The sequence below is a fragment of the Streptopelia decaocto genome, assembly GCF_964273445.1.
Source record: "Streptopelia decaocto genome assembly, chromosome: 9".
Classification (NCBI taxonomy): Eukaryota; Metazoa; Chordata; class Aves; order Columbiformes; family Columbidae; genus Streptopelia; species Streptopelia decaocto.
Genome location: NC_138664.1, coordinates 20,573,942 through 20,596,514, shown reverse-complemented (window position 1 = coordinate 20,596,514; position 22,573 = coordinate 20,573,942). Strand labels below are relative to the sequence as shown.

The 22,573-nt window shown below is 45.7% G+C and overlaps 1 protein-coding gene across 6 annotated transcripts in view; it reads right to left on the bottom strand.

The window, feature by feature from the left end:
• MYO9A (myosin IXA) overlaps window positions 1-22,573 on the bottom strand; it is a 160,170-nt gene that overhangs the window by 18,571 nt on the left and 119,026 nt on the right. For 2 of the 6 annotated variants that reach the window (XM_082061177.1, XM_082061181.1), the window contains 13 exons: window positions 22,029-22,148; window positions 19,113-19,188; window positions 14,573-14,761; window positions 13,891-13,930; window positions 12,285-12,407; window positions 8,423-8,503; window positions 7,460-7,570; window positions 6,358-6,480; window positions 6,011-6,160; window positions 4,935-5,245; window positions 2,363-4,003; window positions 1,521-1,599; window positions 806-1,021 (listed from right to left, as the gene is read on the bottom strand). In XM_082061177.1, coding sequence (XP_081917303.1) covers window positions 806-1,021; window positions 1,521-1,599; window positions 2,363-4,003; window positions 4,935-5,245; window positions 6,011-6,160; window positions 6,358-6,480; window positions 7,460-7,570; window positions 8,423-8,503; window positions 12,285-12,407; window positions 13,891-13,930; window positions 14,573-14,761; window positions 19,113-19,188; window positions 22,029-22,148 — 3,260 coding nt within the window. The remainder of the gene's footprint in view (window positions 1-805; window positions 1,022-1,520; window positions 1,600-2,362; window positions 4,004-4,934; window positions 5,246-6,010; window positions 6,161-6,357; window positions 6,481-7,459; window positions 7,571-8,422; window positions 8,504-12,284; window positions 12,408-13,890; window positions 13,931-14,572; window positions 14,762-19,112; window positions 19,189-22,028; window positions 22,149-22,573) is intronic. The other 4 variants (XM_082061178.1, XM_082061179.1, XM_082061180.1 and 1 more) reach the window with 4 other exon arrangements.

Below are 22,573 nucleotides of genomic sequence, written 5' to 3'. Positions count from 1 at the left end.
GGTTTATCCAGGGAATATCTCCATCACTTCAAAAAAAACACCCAACCCATGAGTGGGCTGGAAGCTGTTGGCCTCTTCCACCCCCAAAACCTCTGCGTTTGTGCTTTCCAAAAGCAGCTTATCCGGGTGGGAGATTAAGCCTGAGATCAAGCACAGGCTCACAGAGCTGCAGCCCATGGACCTGCCAAGGGAAATCAGTTATTGTGCTTGAAAAGTCACTAAAGTTGGGGTTTTTTTATCTAAAATGCACTATTTCACTCTATTTTTATTGCCCAATTTACATGGTTTTGCTTTTTCTAAAAGCCACCTGCCAGCATTGCTCCAATAATTGAATAATCAGATGCTGTGGCTAAAGACACAAAATCAAAAGTAATAGGAGGTGAAAGACTTTTATCTCATTTTCTTCGTTGTCTGTTGATTTTTGGATGGAGTTTGCTTTGACCTTTTCTACAGATGTGCGCAGACCATTTTTAGAGCAGAAGGATCCCAGGGGGACTTTGATATTGAGGTTAAAAACCAGATTTTTAAAAGGTAGCTGTGCAATACAAGTTGCAACGCTACAGGAAAGCTATGGCAAGCGTAGCTGATATCGAATCAAGCCAGGAAATATCCCCACGGCCAAGAAATACAAACATATTCCCCATTTTGCATCCGTTTCTGCTGTGTTCGCCGAGTTTACCCATCTCCAGCATCCTTGGAAGTGGTAGAAGAAGCGGAGGAGGGATCAGTGCAGCTAAGGTTAGCAAAGAAAGGCTCCGCTCGCTCTCTTTTTCAATTTTCCCCGTCAAGTTGGAATATAATTTACCATTTCGGAGTCACTGTAACAGGCCTGGCCCAGCCGGGCTGCAGGCACCGCCTCGGGGTGAGGAGGTTGGTCAGAGGAGAGAAGGAACTCAAAATTGCCATCGTAATCATCTTCCTCCGTATCCCCCTCCCCATCGGGAAAAGTACCTCTAGTCAAGAAATCGGAGCGCGTCCGCGCCATGCGGGCTTTCTTTTTATGGGTCGGTCTGGAAACCTGCTTGACCAAATGATAAAACAAACAACAAAAAAGGGGTTTTAAAACGAAAAGGAGGTTCTACCGATGTTTGGCATCATAGTGTAGCTCAAGTACAGGCTTAAGACATCTCTGAGCGACGTTGCACCCCAGGGAGGGGACACAATATTACACGTAATGCAAAAATAAACAGCAAAAGACTGGGAAAAACAACAACCAAGACAGCACGATGAAAATGGACAATCATGGATGTTACTCAAACATACGTTAAACCAAAGCAAGACAAGACTGTGTTGGACAGTGTTTGCCATCAGGACCACGAGATCCTTTTTAGCCAGAGTTAACAAATTAACGCTATGGGGGCTTTTATCACAAGAAGGTGTGAATCCTCCTTCCCTGTGTCTGGCAGCTCTTGTGATTTACAGTTCACTTCTTCGAAGCTCTTGAGGGAAAACTGGCCGGATAAGGTTTCCCCCCCTCTCTCTGTTCAATTAAAAGAGAAAATAATTGAGCCACAACTTACCTCTCCTCTGCCAGACCCCGGCATCTTAAATGGTTTCCGAGATAGTTCACCCTTGGACAGGCATTGGTGACTTGGTTCCCTGTTGAAACACAACAAACCAGAGATGTTTCATCTTCTAAAGTCCTTTCCGCCGCGCCAGCCCAACTCGCGGGAGTGTACAAATGCGCAGCCCAAGCAGCCAAGACCAAAACTGCAAGGTTGAGGTCACGGGGCTTTGGAATCACTTAGAATTCTTCAGGATTTGAGTTAACACCTCATCATGGTGGTTTATGGATGGTGCCTTTTCTATATTCTCAAATGTGATCGTTCTGTTGCAGATTAAAAAGTCAAATTCATGATTTTTTAATTTATTTATTTTTTCCTATTGCTTGTTCTGTGCGTGAACAGAACAAGCCAAAACCTCTCCAAAAATCAGGCAAGGCAGCTTAAGGAACAGGATAAACCAGAAGCAAATGTTGTTCCAAGATATTTTTGCCTTATTTAGTCATTTCTGCTCTGACCACTGAAAAATCCTGAGGATTTTTTCTTCATCTTTCACCTTGAGAAATAAACTCCTATCACCACTCATCTCAGGTAAGTGAAAACAACATCGACTCTATTAACTCACTTCACCTGTGAATGTCTATGATTATCTCCCCTGGCTGACATAATTCCCATCAAATAAGAGAGCAAGAAGTCATATTTTCAGCTCATTTTCCTTTTCCTCTCATATTTGAAATTAAAAAACCCCTTCTTTTCACCAGAGGTTTTGTACAATCTCTAGAAGCAAAGTTCTGGACTGTTTGTGTGGTCTCTAGGAGATCAAAAAGCCTATGGAGAAAGCACATCATCTTTCTACTCACTGGAGGCCGAAGGGATTGTCTTTCGGTGTGAAGAAGATGGCGCTTGCCCTCGTCTCCTCGGTGGCCTGGTTGGGCACCCGGGGCTGCCGAAGACGTTCCATCCTCGCAAAGTGGCTGCCCGGGAGGTCCTTGGGGTCCAGAGCTGGCTTGGAATGGCCCCGGGGTTCCAGCGGCGATCCTGGTTGAGCTTCTCTTCGCTCCATGAACATGCTTACGGGTCTGTCTTTAAGGGCACTGTGGGCTGGAGAACTTCCCCTGGTCCCAACAGTGAGACCTTTGATGTCCACCGATGGGGTTGGAGTCACACCTGGGGGGACACTGTGCTCCCCTCGGCTCGGGGGGTGCAGGATGAGGACCGATTGAGGTCGGTTGTCCGGTTTTTTGGTTGGTTTGAGGGAAGGGTCCTTCATTCTGCTCTGCTCAACCCTCTGCAAAGCCTCCACCCCCCCTTGCTGCTCGAAGGCTTTGCGTTGTTTCTCCAGAATTTCCTTCTGCTGACGGATCTGCTCCATCATCTGCCTCTCATTTTGGAGCTGAAGCTGCTTTTGCCGTTCCTCCTTCTCCACGTTGAGTTTTTCCAGTCTCTTGATGACAGAGTCTGGAGAATGGGCCTGTGTCGCAGTTGCTGCTCCACGTTCCTCTCTCCTGGTAGAGGACTTCTCCTCTTCCTCCTCTCCCAAGGCTTTGCCCTGGGGCTCAGAGTCCTTCCTGACCTCAGAGAATGTAACTGTTCTCTCCTCTCTTTCCCCTGCTTTGTTCCTCAGTTTATTCTCCACCAGCTTTACCTTCACGTCATCTTGTGGTGGCACGTAGAAAGTGGGTAGATTGCTGGCAAGGAAGGCTTCTCTTGGATGCTCCTTGTATAGAACATTCTGGGGGTCACAGACCTTCACGGGGAGGTTATTGGGGAGCTCCAGGTCCGAAGGTGTCCTCCTGCAACTGGGCAAATTGCTGTTCACATCTGCCCCACCGAAGGCCTTCTCCTGCAGAAGAGCCTGGGGACTGCTAGGCAAAGAGTCCATGGAAAACAATGGTGTATCTTGCTCATCTAAAACTAAGGAAATATGTTTATTACTTGGGGTATCTTCACAGCTTAACATCTCGAAGCTCCCTTGAGAGCTCTCGCTCTCTGGGGTTCCCTGAGGGGAATGAAGTGCCTCAGATACCAGCTCGGTTGACCACCGCCGCTCTTCGGAAGGTGACAGCCCACCGCTGGAGCGGACCTTAAGCAGCTCCAAGCTAAATTTTGCCTGTTCCAGTTCCCGCATCCTCCGACTTTCCCTTTTTGCACGAACCACTTTCTTCTGGTTGAGGTCCTCCAACGACTTGGGTCTCTCTCTCACAACAACCTCCTCTTCAGTGTCCATCCCGCTCTGGCTACTGGCTCTCTCTTGCCTTTTGTACAATAAACTTGCCGAAGTATCCAGCAGGTCCACGTGATTCACCCGATTATTCTCCATCAACAATTTATGTTCCTCTACAGCTCTCACTCGCTCTTCAAATGAGCCATCCTCCCACTTTGATGGGTCCGAGCCCTTGATTTCCAAAGCATCATCTGCCTCCAGCCCATCCTCTTCTCTAACCGACAGGCCGTTCTCCAGCTGCATCTCTTTTAACCGCTGCTCTTTCAAAGCTTGAAACCTGCAAGCAAGCAGAAAAACAGCACATTTTACCCCCGTGCCCACTTCAAGGCACCGCACTGGTGGCATCTCATCACCACCAGCCTCACCGTCACCACCTCAAGCAACCCTCCTTGCACATCTGGTGCAAGGCGATGCAAGTGCACGTTTGGTTTTTGACCTTCTCCCGTCCCGCCATCTCTTCTAACCAAGGATCCCCTCAACGCACCCGAAAGCTCCTCTCATGCTGACAACGGCGGCTCCAGCCTTCACCCTTGACCTGGCTCATTTTGTAACTGATGGAGCCAGAAGAGCTTAACCGATCGCACCCCTTGGCTTCTCCATCTTCATCATCATTCCCAGGCTGTCTCTGGTACCGCTAGCAGGGGCTTCAACCCCAAGAGCTCTTTCCAGCTCCCAAATCTTCTTTCCACCCTACATGAAGGTGCTCCACACCTTGCAGAAGAACAAACCAAGCCCTGCTCAGCAGCTGGTGAGCCGAGGCATGGCTGGAAACCCTCTCCCCTTTGCGGCAGCTGGTTCCAGTATCTCCTGTCCCCGCGAGACAGCACAGCGATGAGATCGGCGAGCCGAGCTGAGTTAAAAATAGGCTACTTAAACTGGTGCTGCTGCCAAGGGGAGAAAAAAAAACAACCCAGGAGTATTTATGGGCTCAGCTTTCCACTGCCTACGTGCTCCAACCTGAAATAGGCTCTGCTGATTCGAAGAGTAAGATGTGCAGCTAAATAAACTCCTTTGTTAGAAAGTGTGGACAAGGGAAGGATGGGGGCTGGTCAGAACAGGGTCAGAGATCCTATGAAGGGACAACATCTTCTGTAAGTCACCGTAGTCCAAGTAGAACTCCCCCAAACCACATCCCTCCTCATTGGGTACAATCAGAAAATGTTTGGGTTTTTTGTTGATTTTTTTTTAATCAAGGCCACCGGTGTTACCTTTGTCGTGCTAAATATCCCCTGCACGCTGCTTGCAAGCAGACGACTTTGCTCCTGCTGGCCGTGAAGGACCGTTTGGCGCGATGTCCTCGCCAGGCGGCCTGGATGCTGGTGGCCGCCTCGTGACGCCGCTTGGCGTGTTCCCGCCAGCAGCTCTGGATGAGCTGGGCTGCAAACTGCATCTGCAGGAACCTCCTCCTCTCCACGAAGCCGCGCCAGTGCGTCTGGAGAATGACGGCAGCTTTGCTGAGGGCGAGCGGATCTGGGGATGGCTTGCCTTGTTTTCGGCTCTGGTAGTTACGCCAAAATCTCTGCAAAGACAGTGGGGAGCTCCTTGTAACAGGTGTTGCATGGGGATGGGAGAGCTCTGGCCTTCTGCAGAAACAGCGTGGCCAGGCCCAGGGCAGGCACCGTCCCTGTGCTGGGCACTGTGGAGGCCAAACTTCGAATCCCAGGTCAGTTTTGGGCCCCTCACACCAAGAAAGGCCTTGAGGTGCTGGAGCGAGTGGAGAGAAGGGAACGGAGCTGGTGAGGGGCTGGAGCACAAGTGTGATGGGAGCGGCTGAGGGACCTGGGGGGTTCAGCTGGAGAACAGGAGCTGAGGGGAGACCTTCTGATCTCTGAACTGCCTGAAAGGAGCTTGGAGCCAGGGGGGGTCGGGCTCTGCTCCCCAGGAACAAGCACCAGGACCACAGGAAATGGCCTCAAGTTGCGCCAGGGGAGGTTGAGGTTGGATCTGGGAACAATTTCTTCCCCAAAGGGCTGTGGGGCATTGGAACAGGCTGCCCAGGGCAGTGCTGGAGTCACCATCCCTGGAGGGGTTGAAAGGATAGAGATGAGGTTCTCAGGACATGGGGCAGGGCTGGGTAATGGTTGGACTCCATGATCTCAAGGGTCTCTTCCAAACAAAATGATTCTATGATTCTGTGCAACCTTTCCAGCTGTGTCCCCCAAATTCCCAACCTACCACAGCACAAGGAGTCAAATCCTGATTGCAAGCTCCTTCTTTGCAGAGGGGAGCAGATCTTAGGATTCGTGGATTGTAATTTGCAAGAAAATCAGGTGCCGTCACCCACCTGTATGACCACGGCTGCATGCCGTAAGCTGAGGAACTGCCTTCTGCAGAGCAGGCTGCGGAACCAGCGCTGCAGCAGCGTGATCCGGCGCAGCACCTCCTGATGGAGCAGGTCCTGCAGAAGCTGTCGCTCTCGCTCCTTCACAAAAACCTGGCCAAAAAAAGAGATATTCCTGACTTTTTTGCATTAACATTAGCCAAAGCTTCGTTTGAACCATTTGCTTCTGGCAAACAGAAGCTTCATTAATTAAAAACATATATAAAGATGTCTATTTATCCTTATGGAAATGCAGGCAAATGTTGTATCTATATCTTAAATGGAAGGCTGAGCTGAGGATAAACATTTACCATTGTTCTCCCAACTTGGTAATTGTCTGGATCAAGTTTGATTTTCCTGAAGAAATCATGGATATTGTGCTTGGACGGGCTGATTCCTTGTGGCAGAAGAACATGGAAATGGTTCACAAAATCCTGAGAAGGAAAATAAAACACCGAGATTTGGTTAGATGAGTCCTGCTGTGTCTCTTCCTTCCATAAATAACGGATTTGCTCCACATGAAACAGGGTCTATCAAGTGAGCAGAAGGACAGATAGTATTTTATGGACTAGGGGACACCAAGTTTCCTAAACTGTTTGTGGTTTGACAGGAAAAAACATCAAAGCAGGGACCCAGCAATATTCACGTGTCTTTTAGCGTAGGAGGAAAGATTCTGCAGAACCAGCGGGGTCATCTGGAGTGAAAAATGCTCCAAATCCTCCACAAGAGCTGCTGCGGAAGGGGGTTACCAGCATCTGCAAAGCATCCTTGAGATGCTCTGTCGGTTACTGCTGTGAGGACTCAAAGAACAGAGGAGGTATGAGAGGAGAGATCCTCCCAAGCAAGGTTGGGAGCCACGCTCATGACAAAAAAATATGAGCTGTTTTCTTTTTCTAAACAGCTGCTGCGCAGCACACGACATCTGGCCCAAAGCAGCTGCCAGCAGGAGAAATATCAGCACCAGCAAAGCATGAAAGGACTGACATGTGCGCAAAACCTGTTAAAACCCAGAAAAGAAGAAAACAGGAAAAACTGGATAACTCTGAAGAGGTTTAGAGGATGCTCATCACCCTCTCAATGGGATGCAGCCAGCACGGATGGGATGGGGTGAACACCACTCCCAGCTGATTGCAAAACCTGCACAGAAAAGTGCGTGTAAACTAGATACTTTTTGCAAAAAGGAAGTCCACGTTATAGAAAAAGACTGCTTTTGTTCAAAAACCATGACTTATCTGCAGAGGGGCTCACAGCCTTCCCTTAGGTCTGGAGCAGCTTGCTAGAAACCAGCAGCGCAGCAAACGACGCCGAGCTATAAATTCATTACTTTTAAAAAGACCAACAAGGTAGCAACATTCAGACAACTGGGATAATGAGGCTAAAAGGTGAGGAAAGACCAAAAAGCTTTTCCCCCACCTGGAAGGAGTATTTGCAGCTGTATCCCGACTGGCGAATGCGAACGGTCTCCAGCATCCCCGTGTAGCGCAGCTGCCGCAGCACCAGGCTGTCGTTGAACCGCAGGGGCAGCTGGAAGGGGAAAAACAGGCCAACGATGAGCAAATATTTCTTTTAAGTGAAGCTTTTAAGCATGTAGATGGGTAAATGGGTTCAGCAGATGTGGCACATCTGCATGACACGCTTGTTGGCAACGATGCTGGGGAGAGAGGGAACACGGTCCCCGGGAACTGTATTAATCCCACCAGGGTTGAATCCTGTTTGCTTCCAAGATGCCATCAGATGACGACTTTCAAAGAGCTAATTACATATATAAAGCTACAAAGAAGGTTTTTTGGAGCCCCCAAACTGAATGAGACACCCCCAAGGGTGCGGCTAATGGGTAAGATTGCGAGCAACTAAATCATCTCCTCAGCATAAAGCTTCATCTTTAAATCTGCGTAAAACTCCGAAGGGTTAATCCACAAGAAATCATCACTTCTGCAAGCTTTGTTTTAAACTGAGCCCATGAGACAAATCAATCGTTAAAGTCAAATTAAAAAAGTATGATGCATCTTTGAGCCACTTTAATAATGTGGCTTATTCTACAAGTATCTGCTTTCACCGCGAGAAAGTTTATTTTAAAGAAGTTTTAGGGCTCACTAACAGCACAAGTGAATCCACGGGTCTGAAAATCAAATACCAATGTATTTCTCATATAAATTAAACCATATGTTTTTCATAGACGTGTTGCAACAATTACAAGAAAAAAACCCCGTGCAGTTTATCAAGAGCAACACCCGAGTGGTATCACCCACGTTTTTCATTGCTCATATACAAATATCTTCTAAATCTAAGTTGATTTAGGGCTTTCTTTTGGTTTTAACCCCCTGTAAATACTTCCCAAAGGATTTCCTGGAGGATTTTTCCCAGGTCGGGATTTACCTTTTCAGCGTTAGATCGAATGCACTTGACAAAATAAGGTTCTGCTTGGCCAAGGGTCTCCATCAGCTTGTTGAGCGACGCCTGCAACAGAGAAGACATCTTCAGTTGGGAAATGGAGAAAAGACCGCAATAAATCCTGAAAATCCAGCTATTTAAGTCAGAAAACAAAAAACTTGGAACAAATGATGAGTAAACCAGGCAGAGGGAAATTGTTCCTTGAAATGAGAGTTTCGGTTCAAGCAACTTGGCTGGTTTTATCTTTACATCTGACAAATCACCTAGAAATAAATCTAATTGGACTTGACGATCTAGTTGGACTTGATGATCTCTGAGGTCTTTTCCAACCCCGTCGATTCTGTGATTCTGTGTAATTCTGGGTTGTATTTTGAGATCCTGACTTCGACATTTTTAACATCTCGAAGTCACGTCCTGCCCCTCACCAACAAACCTGTTCTAGATGTGAGCGGGAGCTGCAAGACGATGATTTAGCCCTTGTGCTAAATGCTTCTAAAATACAAACAAAATTTTCCCCTTTATTCCTGTTTTTTAATTGTTAAAACCTTATTTACGGCCAAGAAATGACTTTGTTTTTTTTAATGACAGTGACGTGGAATTTGCAGTGATTTTTAAAGCCTACAAACACTAAACACTTCAGAAGCTTGTTTTAGAGGAGAATATTTTCAATGCTGGCCTGTTCCTGGCCTTATTCCTCTGCTGAAATGCACAGTTGTGATCACTGATAATAAAGGCTTTTCCAGGTTCCCATTTCCCCTGATTTCTGCATTATTATTAGAAGTCAAGCCCACGAAATGGAATTTATATTGGCACCATCGCTACGCAGACTTGTTCCAGTGGGACATGATGCCAAATGTGCAAATCTTCGACTCTCCTGCGATGAAGCACAAGCTCTTGGAACACAACAATACTGAAAATCAGAGCGTGCTGAGTCAGTCTGTGGCTGGTAAAGACGCTTTGCTGTGTATTTATTATAAGCAGAGTTATGAATGTTTGAATATATCTGTTAATAAAGCAACGTGGTATTAGAAAGAAGCGTGTCGCCTAAAGATCTCATTGCAGGAAGCCTTTTCTTCTCTTTCTGATGGTTTTAAAAGGCGTCTTTAGGGAAGCCTTTCATGTTCAGAAGTGTTTATCTGGGGAAGATCTCGCGCACATGTAGCGCAGCTGCGTTCCGCATCGATTAACCGCACGCAAACGTCCCGGCGCTCGCATCCCGGGTACAGCAGGAGCGCCACAATGTCCCCAAGCCCCACTGGTTTTCTTAAAAGTAGCCTGGAAATGCTTTTTTAAAACAAATCTAACAAAAAAACTATTAGGAGATATTGGAAATGGGCTGGAACTGCGGCCGCTTTCCATCTCGTCAGTGACATCCCGCACTCGGCAGATGGTTCGGGTCTCCTCTGCCATCTGCTGCGAGCTCTGGGCACTGGGAATCCGCAAAGGCCACGTGAGGTCCCCAGATTAACCCCGTACCCTGCGCCTTTGTCCCTCCGCTTGTAAAACTTTCCAGCCACCGGCTCTTTCACCACCTGTATTCAGAATTTCAGGGTGTGATGAACTGTTTTGGCATCACCCCGCGCTATATGTGGCAGCATCTTTTCCTTTAGGGGCACAGCACACGCAGGATTTACATCTCCATCCTGCAGTTTAGGGAACGGCGGTTTAGTTTTCAGCCCCCAAAGGCATCACTGCACTTACAGCATCCTCTAATATGATACAGCTGTTTCAACTGCCCGAGGTAGAGGTGTGGTTAACATCAATAGGAGATGGAGGGGGTGCAGGCCTGGTGTTTGGGCATTAGGCACAAGGCGGCGTTTATCAGAAAGAAAGGGGGAAAAAAGGAAAAGGAAAAAGGAAAAAAGAAAGAAGGAAAAAGGAAAAAAGAATAAAGAAGAAAGGAAAAGGAAAAGGAAAAGGAAAAGGAAAAGGAAAAGGAAAAGGAAAAGGAAAAGGAAAAGGAAAAGGAAAAGGAGATAAAAGAAAAAGTAAAAAGAAAAAAGAAAATAGAAAAGAGGAAAGAGAAAAAAGAGGAAAGAGAAAAGAGAAAAAAAGGAAAAAGGAAAAGGAAAAATGAAAGAAGAAAAAGGAAAATACAGAAAAAAGAGAAAAGGAAAAAGGAAAAAAGAAAAGAAAAAAGAAAATAAAAAAGAAGAAAGGAAAAGGAAAAGGAAAAAAGATAAAAGAAAAAGGAAAAAGAGAAAAGAGAAAAAAGAGAAAAGAGAAAAAAAGGAAAAAGGAAAAAAAGAAAAAAGAAAAAGAAGAAAAGAAAAAAGAAAAAGGAAAAAGGAAAGAAGATCAAAGAAAAAGGAAAAAGGAAAGAGAAAAAAGAGAAAAAAAGGAAAAAGAAAAAAGGCTAAAAGAGAAAGAAAAAAGAGAAAAAAGAAAAAGGAAAAAAGAAAAAGGAAAAAAAATAAAAAAATAATAAAACCTCACATACACACACAAAAAAGAAACCCCCCCGCAAAACAAACCCCCGTGATAGGAAACATTGGGTTTTCCTCCTGTGACCCAATTCCACCCACTGCGGTTTTCTCCTCCTGCTCTGGCTAGCAAAGCCGCCCGGCTGCCCGCGCCGCGCTGCCCTCCTGAGACAGCGCTTCCCCACTACCAGCGCCCGTGAAATGAAATGAGGCTGCAGTGCCCACAGCTGGGCTGAGAGGAGAAGCAGTCGCAGCAGAGCTGCCTCTGACTTAGCATTGTATTCGTTTTCATTAAAAAAAGAATGTGGTGTAGACACAGCTCCTACGTCGTCAAATCACCGCTGGGAAACAGCAGAAGGCGTAAGGAAAAGGTACTTGAATGATCTACTTTGCTGCAGAGGGATAGGGGGGAAATGTTCACAGTGTTTAGTGCTCTCTTACTTGTAAGTGCTGTAAAAATAGATATAAAAATCTCGATTTTCAGATTTTCTATTTCTATAGGTTTGGGGAAGTCATTTCACTCCAAGACATCCCTGTCTCAAGCATCTCATGGTATTGCATGAATTAAACTCTGCAGAAGTGTGTTTAACCAACACACAATTAGATTAGACTAAGCTAAAATATATACATATATACACAAATGTGCATCAATATGTGTGGTCATGTATATGCATAATTACTGAATCTTACCCAGATCTACACATGAACATTTTCTATAAATGACCCATGTCTCCAAAAAATGAAATTTGAAGCTGAAAGCAAGCCAGACTCGCTGAGAAACCAATTTTTCACTGAAAAGCTGCTTTCTACCATTACCACCTGCTCATGTATGTGTGCTGTAGCAGTTTCCAAGCCCTGATGCACATATCGGAGGATTATTTTTGCTGTGGCTGTTCCTGGTGCACAGCACCAACACAGCAAATGCCGTATGGATCCCTTCCCTGAGCTCCTCCACCTGCCGGGAGACAACGCAGCAATATTTGGACCTTTTTGCTCCTATTAAAATTCACGTTCTGGCTGGCTTGAAACCAGGTTGAATTTCATATGCTGAATGTGAGTAAAAAGACTGTAAAAATGTTTGGTTTGGGATTTTCCTGGAAAAAGCGCCACGACGCGACAGTTTGGAAAGCGAGGTACTGGAGGATGGGGATACACCAACATCTCTGCTCTGCTGCTCATCCTCATGTCCCGTCTTGCTCCACCGCATCATCCCCTGCCATGAGAACCACCATCACTCTTGTTTCTCTCCATTTATATCATTTTGATATCTGCAAGGTGTCTCCCAGCTTACCCAAGCTGCCTCCTCGGCTTAACTCCAGCCCTAAACTGGCGAGGATAGGACAGGATTGTACCTACAAGGGTCCTCCTTGGGACCAGGTATTGGGTTTTAGTTCACATCTCTGTGTTGGAGGGAAAGGATTTACCTGGAACTGGGCGCTGATGCTGGGCGGTTTTTTCTTCTTATGGAGATGGAGCAGAGATTTGGTGATGCGGTCGTGCAGCGTCAGGTTGGTCAGGTGCTTGAGGGACTTCACGTCCAGCATGTGCTGTGGACAAAGAAAAACTCCATTTACTCTTGATAAATACAAGAAGAATTAGATCTTCCCACCATGCCATCTGCTGTTTCCCTCTTTATACCCTCTGTGGGGCTTCCTTAGGTGACCACCCTACTTAATCTCAATGGGAAACATCGCTTGAAACATTGCTCTGCTCCCCCAGATCATGTTCCTCCAAACTCTTTCCATCTTCGACCATGGGAAATTTGGCTCTTCTACCGACTAAGGCTCGCAGATAAACTACTAATTATTAATGAACAGTTAATGGATTAACTGTGCCTCTCCAGGTGCAACGTGCATGTAGAGTAAAACCAGTTTTGCTCCTCCAGGTTCTCCATTCCTGGCCACCGAAGGGGCACCAGCGAGGACCACAAGGAGCGAGACCTGGACAGGCTGGAGACTTGGGCAGGGAAAAATTTAATGAAATATAACAAGGGCAAGTGTAGAGTCTTGAACCTGGGCAGGAACAACCCCACATTCCAGTGTAAGTTGGGGAATGATCTATTAGAGAGCAGCGTAGGGGAAAGGGACCTGGGGGTCCTGGGGACAGCAGGGTGACCATGAGCCAGCACTGGGCCCTTGTGGCCAGGAAGCCAATGGGACCTGGGGTGGGTTAGAAGGGGGTGGTCAGTAGGTCAGAGAGGTTCTCCTGCCCCTCTGCTCTGCCCTGGGGAGACCACACCTGGAATCTTGTGTCCAGTTGTGGCCCCTCAGTTCCAGCAGGACAGGGAACTGCTGCAGAGAGTCCAGCGCAGCCACCAAGATGCTGCAGGGAGTGGAGCATCTCCCGTGTGAGGAAAGGCTGAGGGAGCTGGGGCTCTGGAGCTGGACAAGAGGACACTGAGGGGGGACTCATTCCTGGGGATCAAGATGGAAAGGGGGAGTGTCAGGAGGATGGAGCCAGGCTCTTCTGGTGACAACCAGTGACAGGACAAAGGGCAGTGGCTGCAAACTGAAACGCAGGAGTTTCCACTTAAATTTGAGAAGCAACTTGTTCCCGGTGAGGGTGTCAGAGCCTGGCCCAGGCTGCCCAGGGGGGTTGTGGAGTCTCCTTCTGTGCAGACATTCCAACCCGCCTGGACACCTTCCTGTGTAACCTCATCTGGGTGTTCCTGCTCCATGGGGGGATTGCACTGGATGAGCTTTACAGGGCCCTTCAACCCCTCACATTCTGGGATTCTGGGATTCTGTCAGCGTTATTCTTTGAGGTGCAACAGATTTCTTGGCATCTCTTAAAATACAGTAAATGCAGTCAAGATGGAGGGAAACTAAATATTAGACATCCTCATACAGGTCTCTTCCCAGGGCTGAAATCCTTTGGTTTTATAGAATTTAAAGAGCCCTGAACAGAGCTGAGTTGCCGAGGGCTTGACGAAGACACAAGTTGTCCTCCTCACATCCATCGGCATCTCAACATTGTACCTGCAGACTCAACCCAGCGACTGGCAAGGTAAAAATACTGCTTTTCGCTCACCTTTGGGAGATTTGGTTTGGCTTTGAAGTTCTTATTTCGCCTGGGGAAATAATAAATGGCTCTGATTAATCCACGTGTGCAGCTGGAGAATTGAGTTGATAAAACAAGCCCTTCAAAATCCCTTTTAGCAGCCGCTTCCTAAAACCTGCACTGAAATGGGGCTGCTTCTGCATGCCACGGACTACAAATCCAATTAAAGCAAATCGTTACATTGGAAATGAGGGGGATGCCGGTAATTTGGGTAGAGTGAAAGTACCGATCACCTTCCCGCTTTCTCATACCCCCCGTTAAGTCCACCCACCCCGGCGATGTTCTCTGAACCTCCTGAGGCTGCAGCGTGAATCAGCGACAGCATTTCCCCATCTCATTTGTAATGGAAACTTTGGTATCATGTCAAAAAGTGTGACTGCGTTACATCGCTGTCATATCTTAAGACCGGTTTGACCGGCAGATTCATCCCTTCTCTCTCTCTCCCCCGCGTCTGTCATTGCAGACGAATTATAAGAGTTAAATAAATCAGACACATCAAACATACTGGGGTCACTTTGACCCAACCAAAACGTCTGCAAGTCTGCTTGAAATCCTGATATTTTTATATCTTGCCTGTTTACATTCCTCTATCTATCCATGCTGCTCATTATGCTGCGGGATCGAAGCCCAAACCCCCTCATTTAGTACTGACATGAGGATGCCGTGGGCTCTCTCCAGCAGTTTGCTGTTGGTGGCGTTGACGAATATCCCGTCTTTGTCTAGAAAGGTGCCGGGGCTGGCGAGCCTGCCGTGCCGCATCCCCATCCGGCCGTTCCAGCCGACCGCGTAGGCATCGCTGCAACACCAAACAGCGTTAGGAAGGGAGAAATAAAACCCGGTTCTATGACAAAAGAAAAAATAAGATCGTAAAATAATCCGTCAGTAGAAAACGAGAGTCGTCGCTTTAGTAAATCTGTCCCCATGGGATGAGTTCCTGATGCCAGACACCACATGAAGTGACTGGCTTATTAAGCAACTTTTAAAAATCAAATATTCATAAAAGGATCAAACTATCAGCAGGAGAATAACAGCTCGTGGTTCTCGCAGTCGGAAGGTTTGGGTCTGCAGATCCCCCAGTGTTCTGAAGAATGTGAGACTAAAACCTCTGCCATCAGCCTTGCCACCATTAATAGCCACAACCTCAGATGATGCCAACTCTGTCTTCTCTAATTCATGCAATCATTTAATTAGGAAAAGAAAAAGCAAAAAGTAAACTACTTATTTGCCACAAAGGAAGGATTCCAGCCCCAGAATCACTTGCAGGGACCCAATGACAACTCACTGGCCCGGTTTGGCCCTCCCTGCCTCTGCAGAAATGCTCACCTGGCTGCTGAAGGGAAAAGGGAAAGAAACCAAAATCTGCCCCGGGACGAAGAGAAATGGGTTCTCAACACAACTTCACATCATGACAAATAATTTCCAGAGCTGAGGAACCTTTCTATGGTGTCCGGGGTTACGCAAACCCCTCCTGGGCTGCGCCCAACTGCAATACTTTTGGTTTGCTGATGGCGTTTTGGGGGTTTTTTTGGTTTTGTTTTTTTGATCTAAGGAAGGATGTGGGGTCTGCAACCCCCGCCAGAGCTGTCTCAAGAGGAAAAGGATGATAAAGACACTCAATGCAGCACCAGTCTCCTGGTCACGAGGATGCTGAAGGACACGGTGGCTTAAATGAGTCCTCCGGCACCCGTCACTTCTGAGATCCAGCAACAAGGCAGCTCTTTGCCTTTCAAGTCAGGATTTGGAGGGAAGGCGAATACCAAGTGCCACATGGAAATTAAAAAATCAAGCATGTGAGGTTGTTCATTCAGCCAACTTCAAGCCTGGAGCCAGATCCTTGGAGCAACGCGATGCTGGAGCCTAAGTCGCTTTGCTGCCTCACCACGGCGCTTTTCAAATCCCTTCCTGGGCCCATTAAATCAGTGTTTTGACATGTATCAAAAGAAAGGATGAATCACAGCGAAGTAAACCCCTGGCTGAGTGCTCGGAGACCTGCTTTTTTATAAGCAGTCTGTTCGATTCAAGGGAGGCCAGAAAGAAGCTTTAATATCCTGGTGATCTCTCCTGTCCAGCTTCTTTCTCTTTACAGCTCAGGTCCCACCCATCAAAAACCTGTTTATAAGGGGGAAAAAAATGATAAAAATCACCGGTTGATGGGCACCACTAAACCTCAATGGCCACTTTCAGGATCTACAACCCATCATTAATCCTGGCTGACCACAATGTGCTCTCTGGTTTGAGACCAGCTGTGGTTATACAGACTCCGAGCAGGCCCAGAGAATAGAAAACCCTAGAAATTCCCATGGGGTTTTGAAAAAGAGAGAGAGGTAAAATGATAAGTGTGTTTATTATGGACACTTGAGGATGGATATGGACACTTGAGGATGCATATGTGCATACGGTGACGGACAGCTGGTTTGGGAGGTCAATCATATGACCAAGCCCAACTCACTGTTTCAAGACAGATGGATCAATGCTTGCTGTCCTGCACGCCACTGAGACATCACTGAACATAAATAAATTCTATTAACGGACATAAACCGGCAGGAAAACACACAGCCAAGTGTTTTTTGCTCTGCTGAAGCCTGGTTTCCACCTCCAGCATCTGCAAACCACCCGTCCGCTTGCTGCGGAGATCAGAGGAGAGCGCTTGGCTCGCCGAAGCCTCCGCTTCCTGCGTGATGTCATGCCACAAATGTGCTGCTTGAAGCGAGCCCCGGGCTATCCTGTGGGCTGGATGTACAGCGCAGACGTATCAGCCACCGCATGATCGTGAGATGGCTCTGAAAGCAAATTCCTGGTTAATTTAGCTCTGGAAATTGCTTGCCGGTCTATCTGTTGGAAAGCTGTAAGAGTAAATCTCTCTTCTATAGGTGTTGCCTTCAGCCTTGTATTTCCCTCTGTTTCTCGCTCGACAAGCGCAATTTAACCGAAATAACTAACATTTATTGAGTGTGAGATGACTCTTCAGATCAAAATTAGGACTCCGATCAATGAAAGGTACCAAAATCACTCTGAAAGCACAGGAGATCCTATGAGACCCCTGTTTGTGCTTTTGGAAGGAAGCGGCACAGATGACATTTGGGGACCATCACTGATGATTGCCCAAGATTGTGGCCCACTGAGGCATCACACCAGGACAAACGTAGGAGTTCGGACATCTTCCAAAGGATATTTTCTGCAAATATGTCAGTAAAGGGAACAAACTGTCTGTCCTGACCCTGTTGTGAGGATACAACTGCCGAAGATGACAGAAGGAAGCCACAGAAGTTGCTGCCCTTGATCCCGGCTGTTTAAGGCAACTTGTCTGCTGTGCTGGCTTGAGTTACACCAAATAAACAGAGCTGACCACAGGCTGAACTCCCCAGTAAACAAATCCATCCTCCTCCTTGTTCCCTGTCTTTACAATGGCTTCTCGCTGAGATTATCGAGATGTTTTGAGTTACAAAAATACCAGCAGCCCGAGCTGCCGCACCACCGCATCTCCGTATGGTCAAGAAAATCCCCGTTCCACCTCACACGTCTTCTTCACACACCAATGTCAGGTTTGAAGGCTTGCTAGAGAAACTGCAGAGCTTATCTACGTGTGAAGATCTCCACAAGGATAAAGTTTCACCTTACATCATGTTTAGGGAAACCTGCGCAACCAGAGATGCTCGAAACAGTGAACGTCATCTCTGGAGACAACAAACTTCTCTGCCTCAAACATTAGCAGGTACCTTCTACAGCCATAACCTGACAGATTAGAGTTGGACTAGCTAAAGTGTTAGGAGACATTAAAGGAGGGGTGGGAAAGACTGATGTGAGGACAACTGGGGTTGCATCACCTTCCCACGATAGGCTGAGATTGCTCACACAAGCTGGATTTCTGCCCGAACTCGAGAAGTGGCACAAACTTTTGAATTCAATCCAATAATCTGATGGAAATCACAACCTCACTGAAAAGAAACCAGCTTGCAAGGATATGAGAATATTCAGTTGTTCTTCAGCAGGGTGCCAGCACCGCTCTCCAAGGGAAGAAATTCAGAGCAAGAGGGATGTTCTAGTCTTGATAGCAGAGGGCACGTGGGGAGCAAAGCCAGACTACAAAAGACACTTTTGTTCCCCTACTAAAAAAAAAGGAATGTGTATCTAATTTCCATCTGGGCCATTTGGCACAGAAGCCAGTAAAAAATTAGGTTTAATAATATCTCTGGAGGATATTTTATTATGTGTGGAAGGGAAGCCCCCTGAGATGCAAGGCCCATGACAGGGGAGTCGATGGGCACGTTTCAGGAGACAATCTCAGTCTCCTCCCGACGTGTTCTGGACGTCTGATGAAAATCAGAGCAGCCGTGAAGTTACGCTGGGATGTCTGCAGCTCCGAGCAATTGTTTTAGGAGCTGAGGATGATCTGATCATATCTTTCCCCAGCACTCTGACATCTGCTCAGAGGGAAGCAGAGAAGCATCGTACTCCTTTAGAGGTGGAATTTGGATGATGAGCCTTTCCAGTGTCTGAAAATGGATGGCACAAGAGTAGTTGTAGAAAAGGAGAAGGCTCAGCGCCCAGATATCCCTTTGAAATGGAGACATCTTGCTTCAGAAGCAAGTTAATTCTTAAATGGATTCGGAAAACCTTTGGCAGAAGCAGCACAGATTGCATCTCAAAGCATAGACCTGACTCTCAAACAAAAAGGTCTCATTAAGGAGTTGCCTGAATGGCCAGAACCTTCAAGGAATAGCTAAAAAATTAAACTGTACATAGAAACTGTAAAAATTCAACCTATTCCCAGTTAACATGCTTTTTTCCCTTAAAAACAAGCAACCATTTGACAAGGTACCATCTCGAGCCTCACAACTTTCTGGGTTATCCACACTGAGCGCCCATCATCGCATTGCTGCACCCAAACACATCACTGGGTTTTTCCCCTCTAGAGAAATCCTCATTAAATTAGTATTTCCTTGATATCAACACATTCATTAATTTTTTTTGCAATCTTCTTACCGCCTCGTATGGCACACCACCTACAATCACTGCCTTTTGATGGAGGAAAGTTGCTTCCCCTGCCTGCTGTTATAAAGATATCTAGATATGATCATATAGCAGAGAAAGAATGAAGACACACTGGGAGAAACATTAATACAGAAATACCAACAGATAACGCTCGTCCGACCAAGATTTCCTTGCTGTAAAAGTAATAGCAAGAGACGTACCGCTGGGCCTTCTCGTTGATGGTGTTGACTCCCTGGAGATCTGAGAGCGGTGTCCGCGGGCTCTTCCGAGTAATACCTAAAGTAGCACGTGGACAAAGAGAAAAAAGAAGTAGTTTCTAGCTGGCTCTTCACCAAAAGGCAATTAGCATAGCCATAGCTTAGCGTTGACGAGAGCGAGGAGGAGCACGTACATGTCACGGCACATGCTGGGCACACAAGGGTGCCAAGGATGCCGATGTACCCGTCGTCTACTCCGTCCTACCTCCCTGCCGCAAAGTCATCGCCCTTCTGAGTAACGCTGGTGGCTCAAGGCTACTAATTCCCCTCCCACACGTCGGAGTAGGGATGTGTTGCCCAACTGATAAGCAAAAAGGGTGATGGAAAAGGCTGACGTGGTGGAGGGGACCAGCCACCCACGTCCTGCGTGTCCAAAATATTCGGAAGCTCTTTGCTGTGCGTGGGACAAACCTGTCACTTGCACGGGCAAAACATGGGGATGATGATAAGTAGGGTGCTTGGAAAAATGGGCGTTTATTCCTCGCATGCTTCTTCCCTTTCTATAGATGTATGGAGAAGGATATGTATAGCAAGCGGTATGTGCTGCACAAGGAGGCTTTATTGTCTATTGAATCTATATCCTCTGCTAGGGGTAGTTGTAGAGTAATTTACTCATAATCGAGATTTAATGTTAATATTCTATATTCCAATATTATATAAATATATTCACATATTTGATATTAATATTCATATTTATGCTATATATTTAATAAATATAAAATTATATTCCATTTATATTTAATAAAGAGTCAAGCAAGTTATAATGCGTGGTTACAGAAGCAGCTATTACCTTCCCCAAAGTATAAGTGTTTTGTAACCAAGTGTTTATGAAGACAGAAGACAATTTTTGTAGACAACAAAATGCTTTCCAAGTCACTAAACTGCAGGTACTTAAAGACCCAAAAAGCTCGAATTTTGACATGAAAACAGCTGAGCAATTGTTGAATTGTCTTGACATCGCTGCTGTGAGACAGGAAACATCGCAGCGCTCACTTGAACACAGGGAAAATATTTGTATATTAGATATATTCTTTTACATATATATATTATATAGGTATATATATCCCTTTACCCTGGGATTTTTGCAATGGAAAAAAATGGGAAAAACCCCACCTCTTTAAAAAGAAAGAAGTCCAAGCTATAGTTTGTAAGCAAATAGGAAGCAATAGCAAATCTCCTCCCCACATTTATAAGAGAGCAAGTCAGATCATCTGAGTGCCCAGCTATGCCTAGAGTTCAAAACTCCCTTTTTAATTGCCATTTTAACCATTTTTTGGTTACATTTCTTGTCCCAGGAATGTCCTTTTGCCTCTTCCAAGACTTGCATTTCGGAATTCCGCCAGTTTTAACACCCAAAGTGACTTTTTGATGAAGAAAAGTTAGGGTGCACAAGCTGGTTAATGAGAATTGCTTTAGACATAGCCCCAAAAATAGAATTTTCTACATTTTGCCATCAATTGGCTCTTAAAAGAAGAAATACATCTAAGCCAAAGCCAAAGCAGAGTTTGATATTGATGTATCGATATACTGATGTATTGATATATTGATGTATTGATATATTGATGTAGCCCCATATATCAGCTGTAGCTTTTCAGAAACAGACTCATTAGTCTCATTGAAATGAGTTGGGGATAATCCCAGTCTGCTCCCTACTTAGGAACATCAACCAGATGAGGTTTCAATATGTTGAGCTCAACATTAAGCTCAGCCTACCTGCTTCACATTAAATTAAGGCTTTAAGTGTCTCTTGAGCTATACGAATTTCCCTCTTTTAAGCCTAACTAATTGCGAATTAACTCCCTCAAACTTCCCATATTGCTGAGCCAACTTACAGATTAAAATTAATTAATTGAAATTAAATTTACTGATAATCGCCTTCCTTTTCAATAGTTTCTTAGCACAACGCCGCTTAAGAAAATCTATTGCTGTGTTTGTCTTACTGCTTTATATTTCCTTTTAGTTAATACTAGCAATGTGTAGGAAAAGGTAATGTAGTCTAAATTCAGAATTAAAGTCTAAATTCAGAATTAAAATCTAACTTAAGAATTAAATCACCTCCTGCAATCCTACGTGCTGCAGGAAGCATGGAAATCTGATATAAGGCTTCTAGTAGGAGAAGCAGATTTCTGAAGACTTAACATGCAACTACGGTACTTACCGTGCTCAGCTCTGCAGAAAGGAATGGCAGAAAAATGATCTCTAAATATATAAGTATCAAATAGAGATTTTAAAAATATATATAATACAATAGCACAGGCAGAAGTGTCCGTGTTGTCATGCAGGATGAGTTTATTATGTGACAGAGGAGTGAGGAGGAAGAAACGGAGACCAAGTGCATCTGTACCCAACTCATTCTGTAAAATAACATTGCCAAATGCTTTCATTTTAAATAGGAGCCCTTGGAGATCATATTTTTGCGAGACAAAGTTATTTTTAAAGTCTAATGAAACCTGAATAAAGTCAAATTCCAGCTGTATCATCCGCGTGCCTCCTATCAGGAATATTCTGACCAGATCTGTGGTGCTTTGAACTTATTATCACGTGTGTGATAACAACAATAAAACACACACCAAAAATACTCCCAGCATCGCATCAGCGAGTAAACAGGGAAACCGCCAACAAAATGACGCCGTATCTCAAGAAATGTGGGTCTGCATTTAATTTCACCCTTGGAACTCCACCTAATAATTTCCCAATAGGCTTAAAATTGCCGTAAGGCGGCCGGTTCGATCTTAGAAGGTCCCTTGGGCATTTTGGGTTGTTTTTTTTTACCCTTTCTACGCTGAACGATGCACTTGGTTTCCATTTCTCGGCGTGTGAGTGTGGTATGAGAGGGAGAGGCGGGTGCTGGAGCCTTACTGTACTTCTCCTCCTTGCATCTCTGCAGGATCTCTAAGCTCCTCTGATGGACTGGGTGATGGAGAAAGCTAAAACTATCCACATTTTTCAAAACGGCACATGGCACTGCATCATCATGCCCTTGGGAAGCAAAATAAAAACAAGATAAAAAACAACAAACGGAGAGAAGAGAAAGATTATATAAGCGGAAATCAGCAGAGAACGAGCCCGAAGGACGGGAGAGCTCGAGGGTCGCGCTTATTCCGTGCTCGACACAATTTAACTTCGGTTTCCTCCCGATGTGCTGCCACAGCACGGGAGCAACGGGCTGGACCGCATCCTAACCCCACTTATAATCCTTATTAGCCAGAGCGTAATCGCTTTATAATCCCTCTGAGATTATTTGGGCAAAAAAAATAGATGATTAGACAAATCTCTGCTTTTATTAACTGCTTTTTAAAATGCTTTCCATGCCTCTGAAAGGCAGTATCCACAATTCCCTGTGTAGATGTTCTTGGATGAGGCCACCTCCAATTTGCATCTTGCAACCCAGAGCCACGCTCTGC